This window comes from Schistocerca gregaria, chromosome 4 (assembly GCF_023897955.1).
Source record: "Schistocerca gregaria isolate iqSchGreg1 chromosome 4, iqSchGreg1.2, whole genome shotgun sequence".
Lineage (NCBI taxonomy): Eukaryota > Metazoa > Arthropoda > Insecta > Orthoptera > Acrididae > Schistocerca > Schistocerca gregaria.
The window spans coordinates 690,829,825-690,843,166 of NC_064923.1; the positions used below are offsets into that span (position 1 = coordinate 690,829,825).

The following is a 13,342-nucleotide window of genomic DNA, read 5'->3' on the forward strand; positions in this document are numbered from 1 at the left end:
CTGGCAAACATTCTGAACATGTCCTTTTTTATTACAATAAGAGCAAATAGCTGGAATGACGGGCTATTCTCACGCGAATGTTTAGTAGCACACCGCGGGCATGATTTGATCACTGCATTTGCTTGCCTGCGCGGCACACGTGGCTGAGAGCCTGGCGGCAGCGGCGCGGCTGGGCGTGAGGGATGTTTACTGCTCCGTTCAGCTCGCCCGGCGGGCCGGTTAACCTAGCTGGTGTAATACTTAACTTTAATTCATTAATGGTGAACGTCGCTCTTGACATTACATGATGCACAATATCAGTAATAACTGGTAATGGCGCCTTGCTAGGTCGTAGCAAATAACGTAGCTGAAGGCTATGCTAGCTATCGTCTCGGCAAATGAGAGCGTCGAAGTCAGCGAACCATCGCTAGCAAAGTCGGCTGTACAACTGGGGCGAGTGCTAGGACGTCTCTCTAGACCTGCCGTGGGGCGGCGCTCGGTCTGCAATCACTGATAGTGGCGCCACGCGGGTCCGACGTATACTACCGGACCGCGGCCGATTTAAAGGCTACCACCTAGCAAGTGTGGTGTCTAGCGGTGACACCTCACATAATAGGACAATTTAAACAATAAAAGTTATTTGTCTTGAAGGGTTATCCATTATCCAGAGAAAATAGTAACAAAATGTAGCTGCCTAATACGTCGAGACTGTCATTTGATGATCCTTGGTCGCATCCCAAGTTTCATGTTCACACCAGCAGTTTCCATGATTGCGATGGGGATTTCGACGGCAGAGCACCGCTCTCCCTCTACCCTGCGACGGAGTTAACCAATTCGCCACAGCCGTGATAAACGCTCCTTGTGTGCGACATGAAGTTGTGAAAGACTGTATCGGTGAGTTTTAGTGGCACCGCTCCATACAATTATTTCGTGATGTGAGTGTTGTCTCATTGCGCCATGTAAATTGTCATCTTGGTCATACTGAATGACTGTAAGTAGTACGATTGTTGTAAATACATAATATAAGTGTATAGCTGCAAGTTATAAATTTCATGACTCGAAAGACGATCTCACATTACCTTAAAGACAATTTATGTGTCAGTAATTTAAAACGAAGATAGAGTGCGTTATGTTAGACTGTATCACATATATTTTTTATATTGAATATTTTGTGTGTTAGAGCGAAGAGGGCTAGGAGGGCAAAGAGAGTGGGGGTCTAGATGAAGGAGAAACCGATAAACGCGGCTAAGAATAGTCAATTACCAAAGCTAAGCTGCATCATTTTGCGTTTATCATTCCTGTTTAATCGATTTTGTTTGATTATTCATCTTCTTACTTCCATTTTTTTAGGAGATTTTTATTTTTATACATCTTTTACGATGGTTACCCATAAGTAAAGCACCGCATTGTTTTATTCAACAATTCTTTACTGAACATAATGAGAGTCACACATACGAAAGAATGGTGTTTTATCTACACACTCTATTTTTCCACGTAATCTCCATCCAATTCCGTGGCCTTCCTCCAGCGCGAAACAAGGGCGTGTATGCCCTGTCAGTAACAATCCTTGCACAGGTGGCGGACACAGTGCTTCACGGTGTGAATTACCTCCTCGTCGTCTTCCACGAATGGCATCCTTTAATGACCCAAACAAGCGTAAGTCCGAGGGGGCTAGGTCAGGGTTGTCAGGTGCGACATCCCTGCTTGGTCTCCCCGACTACCGCAAATCGTGGAACTGCGCGGAACAACCTTCTAATGACCTCACCCTCCGTGCCCAGCGACTAAGTGTCCTTTTGTCGACAGCAGATGCCCCATAGACTTTGCACAATCGTTTGTGAACATTCCCCACATTTTATTTATATGCAGTGAGAAATTCAATAAAGTCACGTTGCTTGTAACGTATATCACCTACAGACGCCATTTTGAAACAGTGCAGGAGCTACACTATCTGTCGGAAGTAACCTGGCGCGCTCACTCACAGAAATTTGAGAATATTTAAAACACGGCATTGACATTTCAGAATGGATCAAATGGCTCTGAGCACTATGGGACTTAACGTCTTAGGTCATCAGTCCCGTAGAACTTAGAACTACTTACACCTCACTAACCTAAGGACGTCACACACATCCATGCTCGACGCGGGATTCGAACCTGCGACCGTAGCAGCCCCGCGGTTCCGGACTGCAGCGCCTAGAAGCGCACGGTCACCGCAGCCGGCCATTGACTTTTATTTTTAGTATATGGCACATGTATGTAGGTAAGCGAACTCAATGATTGCGCACCAGATTAACAGGCTGTCTATATTTTAATGTTTTACTTTGTACCCTTCGTTAGATATCAGAGAAAAAGTTTTTTAGTTACATCATAACGACTATTTTAACTATGTACTGCGATGTTCCTGATTATAGGATGGCCTTATTAAGGCACATGGCACTGGAATAAGTGGCCAGTAGACAAAATAAAAGAGTGACTACGTAATAAGCCAACTGTTTTTTCACTTTGCTTGTGATGTTAGCTGTTGCATTCGGCAGTACGTAGGAGAGGGTCTTATGGAGCATTAACAATTCCATTTTCACCTAATACCTCTTTAGCAATTGACCATAGCGTTTTAATTTGGTACATAAAGTTTTCTTTTCTCTCAGTGTTAAGCAGAATTTTATTGTGTCTCATTATACCAGTATATCATATTATATATATCCTTGGTATGTTATTCCAATACGTTGAGGTCATAGGAACGTCCGGCTTTTCAGAAGAATAAAATGCCGTAGGAGCAAATTTTTCTGCTCATCTGGCATAATACCTGGTTGGTTGTGATACGAGATTTAGATGGGAAATAAGAAGTTATTTATGTAAGAAAAGTTTTGCTAAGAATACAAAACTCACACCTGCTCCGCTTCTTACATTCGATACGCCATATTCACTTTCATTTTCTCCTTATCGATAGAATTACTATTTAAATAAAACAAACTTTTTGACGTATCAAACAATGGTAAATCCAGGTATTGTTAGAGAGAACGAAAGTTGCCACTCACAATGTAGCGGAGATGCGATAGGCACAATAAAAAGATTCACGCAATCACAGCTTTCGGCCATTAAGGCCTTTGTCGGCAGTAGACACATATACACACACGCACACACACACACACACACACTCACTCAAGCCCAACTTTGCACACACATCTGCAGTTTCAGAAACTCTCAGAAACTGCAGATGTTTGTGCAAGTTGGACTTGTGTGTGTGTGTGTGTGTGTATGTGTGTATGTGCGTGTGTGTATATGTGTCTACTGCTGACAAAGGCCTTAATGGCCAAAAGCTGTGATTGTGTGAATCTTTTTATTGTGTCTATCGCGACTCAGCATCTCCGCTGTATGGTGAGTACCAACTTTTAACGTAACAGGTTTTTAAAACGGGGTTAAAAAGTGCAAAATATAATTTCATCTACCCCAGTAAAGATTCATAACCCCATACAGACTGTCCTCAACATTTGAGCTTACGAATTTTTAATAGCAACTACAATACTTATAAAATTTAGTAAGAAGAGCATCGGGCAAGTGTAATTGATAATTTACGCATGAAAAGTTCTCGTAAGTCATTAACAGTTTTGCTCTATTACAAATGATACGACCCGTTACGTGATTTTTTTTCTTTCTCTACGCTCCTTATTATTCTAATGCAAGTGCCACACGATTTTCACACTTAATTTTAGAAATATTATTATAGCTATTACAAAATTTTAAGCATGTATTTTAGGACTATCTGATACAATTTTTTTAATCGATTTCATACATTTTGTTGAGACTGCGACAAACGAGTGGTAAATTTCTGATTTATTGCAGTTTCTCTTCACCTTCGTGAACCAGTTTATTGCTTCCTCTTACACATGTTTTTCAAGAAGGCCATGAAAGTAGAGACTGGAGAGAGACATGTTGAGACTTACCAGCAATAATTGTACAGCAAAACTTTCGCGACTGGAGCAGGAAAAAGGGAAAGTAGCAGTGATAAATTAAGTACCCTCCGCCACAAGACAGACCGGAAAGAGAGTTAATAATGTATTATCATCCAGTTCTGCACCATGTTGAAAGTTTCACGTCAGTAGCCTGTTGGGGAAATTCATTACGAAATTTGTATCGAACAGGCAAACAGACAAAAAAACAATGTGCTCTCCACCACACACTAGACGAGAAAGCAAGTAGGTATTGCACTGACATCAAATTCTGACTTACGTTGAAACTTTTAAGTCTCTAGTTCATCTGTAACTTTGAAATCAAAGAACCGAACAGACAACCTGACAAGAAAGTGGTGTAGTAAGAACATGTTGAAAGACGAGTAGTTCAAAAAACTCTTCGTCATCGCTTCTTCGCTACTTGGGATTTTCCATTTCTGTTTCATTACGCTATTTTCATTATTTCTTGCATTCTAGTTCTTTTCAACTGCTTTTCTAAGTGGATATGCCGTTATTAATTTATTACCTACATTGTGAGCTAGATTATCCAGATTTCTTTTAACCGGTGCATTTATTAAAACTGTCGTATCTGCTTTTCGGCTGTTATTTCTATTTTTGCCATCGCCGAGCCCTGGTGAAGGTCTTACTAAATAAGTGACTCTGACTTACTGAAGATCATCTCAGCTATATTGAGACATCTCTGGTAACTATATAGCGGCACTGAAAGCTGGTTGGGTTGCTGTTATGGTAGTTCGTTCAGCATCTGCGGTCGGTCGGTCACATTGCTTGGTGTAAAATAAGAGTCCTGAAATATGTGGCAATCTTTGCACCGATATCCAGAATCTGTGGTATCATCCAGAGATCGCAGTGTAACGCAAAAGTAGGCAACAGGGATCGATACCTCATACATTAGGGAGGGCACGCTACAATCCTCCACAACAAACGAGACTCCCTCAGAGCATAGCAGGTCCCCATGACTGTGGTCAATATAGTAGCATCGAGCGTGAAAGAGATCAGCCCCGGTTCGTGATCTCTTCCGAAGGAGCCAACATTACAGTGTAGGACCAAAAAGATGTTAAAGGGTCTGGCAAACTTGCATTTTAGCAAATGTTGAACGTTTTACCTCAAGTGAACGGTTTGTAAATAATGCATCATGTGTTGCTTAGCTAGTCAGTGACACCTGTAAATTATCCAGTACTCCTCTGGCAGAGCAGTGTGTCAAAGTTAAGCAAATATTTCATTCCTTAATGTAAGAAACTGAAGTAATATTTCATGAGTTGAAGCTTCTACGTGCCACCTCAAAGGAGGGGAAGAGGCTGGGGCTTCTGTTTATAACACGGGTGGAACGATAAACTGACGATTACATTAGACGTACCGGAAACGAGCACTTCTATGCTGAAAAGGGAGCCCAGAGACTAGCTAATGTTTGACAGTTGATTTTCTCATCAGGTACAGAGTTACGAGGCATGATGTCTGGGTTAACATGTCATCAGTTTGTCTTATTTAATGATTTATTACCATCATTATATCAAACCATCGAAACAAATTACCGAAAACACCTGCCTGGGTGGGTTATCACATGTGACGACCCTCCTAGAAATTTTTGTGACGGCCAGTTCCCAACAGACATTCTGTAAAAACTCGAGCTGGGAAACACACCTTAAACTGTGCAACAATTATTAAATAATAAAAAATATTGACGTATGACAACAGATTTCATTTCACACAATGAATAATGAGAGCTGAATATATCAATAAATTATTACTTATAGCTGAAAAAAAATAAAAGATCTGTTGTCGTGAAATAGAAACTACATATCACGTAATCACAATATCGTGCTGTGTTTGAGTTTAGACAGCCACGAAGCAATGGCGACTGAGAAATGTGACAATCAGCTCTTGCGACAGTTTGTCCCAGTTCTCGCTGCACAATGGGTCATTTGTCTGTATCACAGATTTGTTATATTTTTATATCTTTTGGTGGTTTCTGTCATAGCTACAAGTTTCTTTTTTCTGTTTTAAATGTTAACTTAGAATGACAGATACATCTGATGATTATCATATGAATGAAAATCACTCAACAAACAGAAGAAAAACTTTTGGTGTTGGAGCTGTTTTGAATTTTACAGATCCACCACTTGTCTCAATGATCTGTGTTGGTATGTTTACTCTCCTTTTGCGCTCTAACGTAATAACGCTTAGGATGGGGTTTCATTACGTACCATGACTGCAGATACATATCTGCAAACAAGTAAACAGTTATACATACACACACATTTTATACATACAATGTTTATGCGTGGGTTGATAAATTAGTACTTGTTTCAGTATGGGGAAGTGTAAAACTTGATACCTTTCTTTATCTTACCTTATCATTTATTTTGTTGAGTTTAGCAGAGTATTGGGTGATGTTTATCTGATAATTAATCTCCAGGTTGTTCTCTGCAGTGGCTTTCTGGATAATGTGTATTTCTGGGGTTGTTATGAGTCATTTGTTGAAGCTGTTGGCACTGATGATTTTCAAATCTTTGTCTAGTTCGGAGAATGTCTTCCACCCTTATTCCTAAATGATACAGAAATAAACTCTTCTGTTCTGCAAATAACGTAGTGATAATTCTCGTCCATCAATTAGAGTAGATTGAACACACGGTTGCAGTATGTAAGAAGGTGCCAGTGTCACTTCATTCGTATTCATATTTCTTTTCGTAATTAAAAAGTAAATCTTATAGCCACTAATACTCCCCTTACTGGATTATGCTGATGTTACTCTCCATGGGCTCTCCTTTGAAAGATCACGCAGGCTAGGACCGACCACGAATACTTGTGCGCAATCCCTCCCTCATCTGCAGCTCACTCTCGTCAGTCCCCTTTTACCACAACCTTTCACTATCCCATGTCGGAAGAGGGCTTTATTGAAACTGTGTCCTTTCTTAACAGCCACTGTCACTCTCATTTCCGTCTTCTTCTATTTCTCTGTCCCTTTCGCTTCCGTAACATGTGTTCAAATGTGCTAAGCTAGTCCATATCACACTTAATGCCTTTTGCTGTTATTATCACCGATATTGACTGTGTAAATTATTATTGTCTTTATTTTTATTAAAGTCAGGTGTTAATAACAGTATTAGTGTCCGTTGTTATTATTATTATTATTATAGTACCTGTAACGGTTTTTTTGATATCTTATTTACGTGTTTTAACTGGTTACCAACAAGAGAAGGCGTAAATTTTCTGAATTGAGATGTATTTTTTTTTTTCATTTGACTAATCAATCAGATGAATAATGATATCCACATATTTTTCCCAATATCGCACGAAAAACTGGTTTCACTCCGTTTTAATTAGACAGATCGAAGGTGATAATTATCGACATAATGTGAGACGCCACTCAGGACATCAGGACAACGAAAGTCATAGATGAAAGAAAACATAATTTTAAAATTAATTTATAATTAATACTTTTTGAGTACCCCTCATTTAATAGAAGCTTGGCGCAACGCTTTTTGACACTAGCAGTGGAAACAACGGGACCCGCGAGAACAGCCGTAGTCCCTTGTGATGCGCGTGCAGCCGGTGGCGCCAGAGGCACTGATTGGCTTACCGCGCGACGCGCCGCCCCCGCTAACGAGGCGGCAGCCGAGGTTCCACGCACCACCCCCGCCAACCCGCGCCGGGCCCCTGCCGCCCCCAGCCGCCCCCAGCCGCCCCCGCCGCACTCATTAGCGCGCGTGCCGGCTCCGGCTGCAGCTGCCGGCTGCCAACGCTCGCCACAGCACGGCACAGAGCGCTGCGCTCACCGCCACAGGTCAGTGCGTCGCGGGAGCCCACAGATCTCTCGCACAGTAAAGCGCAGGGACGCGCTTTAAAACGTCACTGCATCGCTGGATTTAGCAGCAGCAGCGATTGTCGGCAGCATCTCTGAACTCTTGTTTCGAAACCTACCATTGCTAGGACAAATGATGGCCCTAATCACCATAGAGGCAGTGTTCACAAACTTTTCCCCTTACGATATACTTTAAGAACTTCCATGGAACACTTTGTTTATTTTGAAGACTAACTAAATGAGTAAATTTTCAAAAATGAGTATATCTTGTTTTGTTCAGAGATGAGCTACATTTCAAATCACAATTATTAACACATAAATCATAGTAAAATTATAAAAAATAGAAAAAAGTCGACCTAAGTCGAAACAAGTCCCCGGGAGTAGACAACATTCCATTAGAACTACTGACGGCCTTGGGAGAGCCAGTCCTGACAAAACTCTACCATCTGGTAAGCAAGATGTATGAGACGGCCGAAATTCCCTCAGACTTCAAGAAGAATATAATAATTCCAATCCCAAAGAAAGCAGGTGTTGACAGATGTGAAAATTACCGAATTATCTGTTTAATAAGTCACAGCTGCAAAATATTAACGCGAATTCTTTACAGACGAATGGAAAAACTGGTAGAAGCCGACCTCAGGGAAGATCAGTTTGGATTCCGTAGAAATGTTGGAACACGTGAGACAATACTGACCCTACGACTTATCTTAGAAGAAAGATTAAAGAAAGGCAAACCAACTTTTCTAGCATTTGTAGACTTAGAGAAAGCTTTTGACAGTGTTGACTGGAATACTCTCTTTCAAATTCTGAAGGTGACGGAGGTAAAATACAGGGATCGAAAGGCTATTGGTAATTTGTACCGAGACAGATGGCAGTTATAAGAGTCGAGCAAGACGAAAGGGAAACAGTGGTTTGGAAGGGAGTGAGACACGGTTGTAGCCTCTCCCCGATGTTATTCAATATGTATATTGAGCAAGCAGTAAAGGAAACAAAAGAAAAGTTCGGAGAAGGTATTAAAATCCATGGAAAAGAAATAAACACTTTGGGGTGCGCCGATGACATTGTAATTGAGTCAGAGACAGCAAAGGACTTGGAAGAGCAGTTGAACGGAATGGATAGTGTCTTGTAAGGAGGTTACAAGATGAACACCAAGAAAAGCTAAACGAGGATAATGGAATGTAGTCGAATTAAAAAAGATGATTGTGAGGGAATTAGATTAGGAAATGAGACACTTAAAGTAATAAAGGACTTTTCTATCTGGGGAGCAAAATAAATGATGGTCGAATTGGAGAGGATATAAAATGTAGACTAGCAATGGCAAGGATAGCGTTCCTGAAGAGCTGAAATTTGTTAACGTCGAGTATAGATTTAATTGTCAGGAAGTTGTTTCTGAAAGTACTCGTATCGAGTGTAGACATGTATGGAAGAGAAACATGGACGATAAATAGTTTACACAAGAAGAGAATAGAAGCTTTCGAAATGTGGTGCTACAGAAAAATGCTGAATATTAGATGGGTAGATCACATAACTAATGAGGAGGTATTGAGTAGAATTGGGGAGGAGTTTGTGGCACAACTTGACTAGGAGAAGGGATTGGTTGGTAGGATATATTCTGAGGCATCAAGGGATCACCAATTTAGTACTGAAGGTCAGCGTGGAGGGTAAAAATCGTAGAGGGAGACCATGAGATGAATACACTACGCAGATTCAGAAGGATGTAGGCTGAAGTAGGTACTGGGAGATGAAGAAGCTTGCACAGGATAGAGTAGCATGGAGAGCTGCATCAAACCAATCTCAGGACTGAAGCCCACAACAACAAAAACAACAACAACAAAAACAGGAAAAAGGTCGAAAAATTTTACATTTTTCACTTCTCGTGGAACGATGGTGTTTCGGGGAATACATCTTGCAAAGCCCTCTGTACCTTGTAACAACACTTGTAAGATGTTTCATTAATGATCAGGTATTCTTGCGCTCAAACATTTGCCACACTTTGCTCGCGAAGCAAGGTTTCTCATTTTCGTAGCGCTCTCGTTAAGCGTTCATAAAATGAAACACTGTCGCTGTTTGAAAGGAATATACTTTAATTTGTGACCTCCATCCCCTTATAAAAGAGACAGACTGTATTTGAGTATGGTTGCTTGGTACTAGAGACGTGTATTCAAATGCAGAATGGACATCTTCCATAGCAGTTCGCTATTTACGAAACCAGCGTTGTGTAAACTCTGAATTACAGTAAATGCCCCATATGTTGTGGTCCAATATACCGTGGTGTAGAAAATGTATTAAAGATTCATGTAGTGTGTGTGTACTATGATTTACCCTGCCTCCTTCAGATTCTTTGGAAGCAACCGACGTTGTTAAACTCAACCGCGGGATTAGAGAATCATATGAGCTTTTAAGGTTCGTTAACCCCTTGGACCGATCACTTTCACAGTAAATTCAGGTTACGAAAAACTCTCTAAATTTCAAGACCGTTACGTATTTGGTAGTACTGGCGTAGCACGGTATTAGTCTGACAACTGTCAGGAATTGCTGGGCAAAGTGTTCCACTGAAGAAATGAAACAGATGAAGAACACAGGGGTTTTCAGTAGCTGTGAGGTTCGGTCTGCAAGTAATGTTCCGCAGTTAAATAATGATCTTGAACGCGTGGAGCACCAGGCAGTCGTCTAGAAGGAAAAACAGACTTCAGGGATCATCGAGGAGAGCGAAGACATTATCGATTCTGTATGTCATGATAATGGTGAAACCATGACCTAGGGGTAGCGTCTTGAATTAGTAATCAAAACATCATCGGCCCCTGGTTCGAAAAACACAACCGGTTCGTTGGCTAACGAAGACTTCCGGCAAAAGAAGTCACCCCATTCTTCCAGACGCCTTGTCAAGGATGGCGGAGAAGCGAATGGAGTCTCAAGGTATTCTCTTTCCATTGGAGGGGAGGGGGGGGGGGGGGAGGATAACTCATAAAGGCAGACGAATAAGCAATGATCACGGGAATGGGGTTGCAGATGGCAACAGATGCCACTGGTTTAAAGGCACGTAATGTGTGTCCACAGGACATGTGGCCAGTAACTGAAAAAGTATTATGACGTTCTCTCCATAGGGAAATGATTACGGAATAATCCCCCATTCGAATCTCCGGCAGGGGGTGCTTAGGGATGCTTAGTTGGAGGTGACCACGAGAAAAAGGTTGAACAAATTTCGAATGGATAACGTTCTACCAGTCTGGGCGTGGAATTTCAGAAGTTTTAACGTAGCAGGGAAGGTAGAATATCTGAAATAGGAAATACAAAGTCTCAGTCTACATACAGTGGGGAACAGTGAAGTGAAATCGAAGGAAGACGACGATTTCTGGTCAGATGAATATAGGGTAATAGCAATAGCAGCAGAAAATAATGTAACGGGAGTAGGACTCGTTATGAATAGGAAGGTAGGATAGAGAGCGTGTTACTGTGACCATTCGGTCGAAGGGTTGTTTTCATCAGAATCATCAGGTATAGAGGCCGACGTCGCAAGCTGAAGATCAAGAGACAAAGAAAGTGTGTGATGGTATTGAACGGTTAATTCAATACATAAAGAAAGATGAAAATCTAATAGTCATGGGGAACTGGAAATGTGGTTGTATGGGAACGAACAGAAGGAAGGGATACGGGGGAATATGGCCTTGCCGTTAGCAGTGAGATGGGAGAAAGTCTGAGTTCTACAGTAAAGATCAGCTACTAAATGTAAATACTCTGTTCAAGAACCACAAATGGAAGAGTTACACTTGGAAAATTCCTGGTGATAAGCGAAGGTTTCAGTTACTTTACATCAAGGTCAGACAGTGATTCCGAAATCAGATCTGAATTGTAAGCATACTCAAGAGCAGATACAGACTCAGATCACACTTTGGCAGCGATGAAGGGTAAAATGAAGTTTAGGCGGCTAGTCAGGAAGATTCAGTACGCAAAGAAGTGGGATACGGAAGTACTAAAGATCGAAGTATTAAAGATACTAAAGCTAACTCACATGGTATCCATAAATTAGCATATATGTTTTATTTTGGACACATTTGAGGTACAGAGAAACGAAAGGGCCAAAAGCACAAAACAAAATTTTGAGACAGATAGGCGTTTTAGGAAATCACATTTTTTAATCAAGTCTCAACATCCTATACTTCCTACGAAAAAATGACGTCCCCACTTTTTCGTTATGAAGTAATAATTAATATTTAAGGTTATATTTATTGTTAATCTTAATTCACAATATATCCCTTTATAGGCTAGCAACAATAGTGTCTCTTGACAATTCTAAAGCTTGCAATAATTGTGAAGTTAGAATCAGATGTAAAGAACTTATACTGAGTGCAACACACACACACACACAATTATGACCTATTCCAGCATTTCTTTGTCCTCGTTATCATCCATTTCATGAGGAATTTTCTGTGACTTGTGGTGCAGATAAAACTGCCGATACACCTCGGATTATATACTGTGTGCATTGGGTAGATGCTAAATTAAGGTACGATCTGCAGGTAACAATTGAGCAGCAGAGGACCACAAAATTGTGCTTTGTGCTTTACGCCAATATGGAAATTAATATCCGAGGAAGATGAGACATAGCTTTTCGTGAATGTTCATACACACAGTGTGGGGCTACAGACATAGATCAAGCTAGGTCACTTAAGATCGAGAGATGCCAAAATCATAAGTACATGGCACATTTTCAAAACTGACGACGATATTCTTTAGCCTCTTATGATTGTCAGCATCTCATTCGTTAAATTTTATATGAAAATGGTATAGGTACTTGAAGAGGACAAAAACAAAAAAACGAGAGCTGATAACTTCATCGATAACGGCCCTTAAATCACACACACACACACACACACACACACACACACACACACACACACACACACACACACACAACAAACATAAACAAATAGAAAAGTTCGAACTAGCAATCCACTGGAAACTGGACTTGCATCCTAAGTCAGCCAAATGGACCATCGTGACAATATCGTAAACTTTTCCCCAGGAAAACTACACAGCCGGTTTCCTCTCTAATCTTCAAACTTGCATCAAACTGCAATGAGAAATTGATATTCTTATTCTTAACTTTATGCACCACAAATATAAAAAATTACAAAGTTTCGAATGCTCTGGCGTTACCTTGAGAGTTTTCTTTGCGGCATGCCACATCGTACAATACAACATGTACATCCCTCCGGAAGCAACAGACCTGATTTTCATAATGTGGAATTTCTGCTCAGGATTCATTGTAAAAACAGCTTGTTCAGTTGTTGTTACTGTAGTAGATGTTTCTGGAAACATTTCATAACACGAACTTTATTTGCTTAGGCATGTGCAATGAGGTGGCCAGGGAGCAAGCTACGAAGTGCGCTGAAATTTATCTGCAACGAGAAGGAATGTATAGTTGTCCAGACATGTTTCTGGCTGTAGTACAAAGAGCTCGAGACGCAGGGGATTTTCACCCGGCGAAGCGCCACCGAAACAGACCTGCACGAAACTGAAACAATGCCATTGCATTGGATACGGTGTACACGAATCCACACATCATTACAACGGCGCACGTTAAGCAGTTACATATCTG

At 41.0% G+C, this 13,342-nt stretch overlaps 1 protein-coding gene across 1 annotated transcript in view; it reads left to right on the forward strand.

Annotated features, from left to right (window-relative positions):
- Window positions 1-13,342, forward strand: part of LOC126267871 (translation initiation factor IF-2-like) — a 128,185-nt gene that overhangs the window by 38,273 nt on the left and 76,570 nt on the right. Inside the window, exon 4 of the mRNA XM_049973181.1 lies at window positions 7,491-7,725. Coding sequence (XP_049829138.1) covers window positions 7,491-7,725 — 235 coding nt within the window. The remainder of the gene's footprint in view (window positions 1-7,490; window positions 7,726-13,342) is intronic.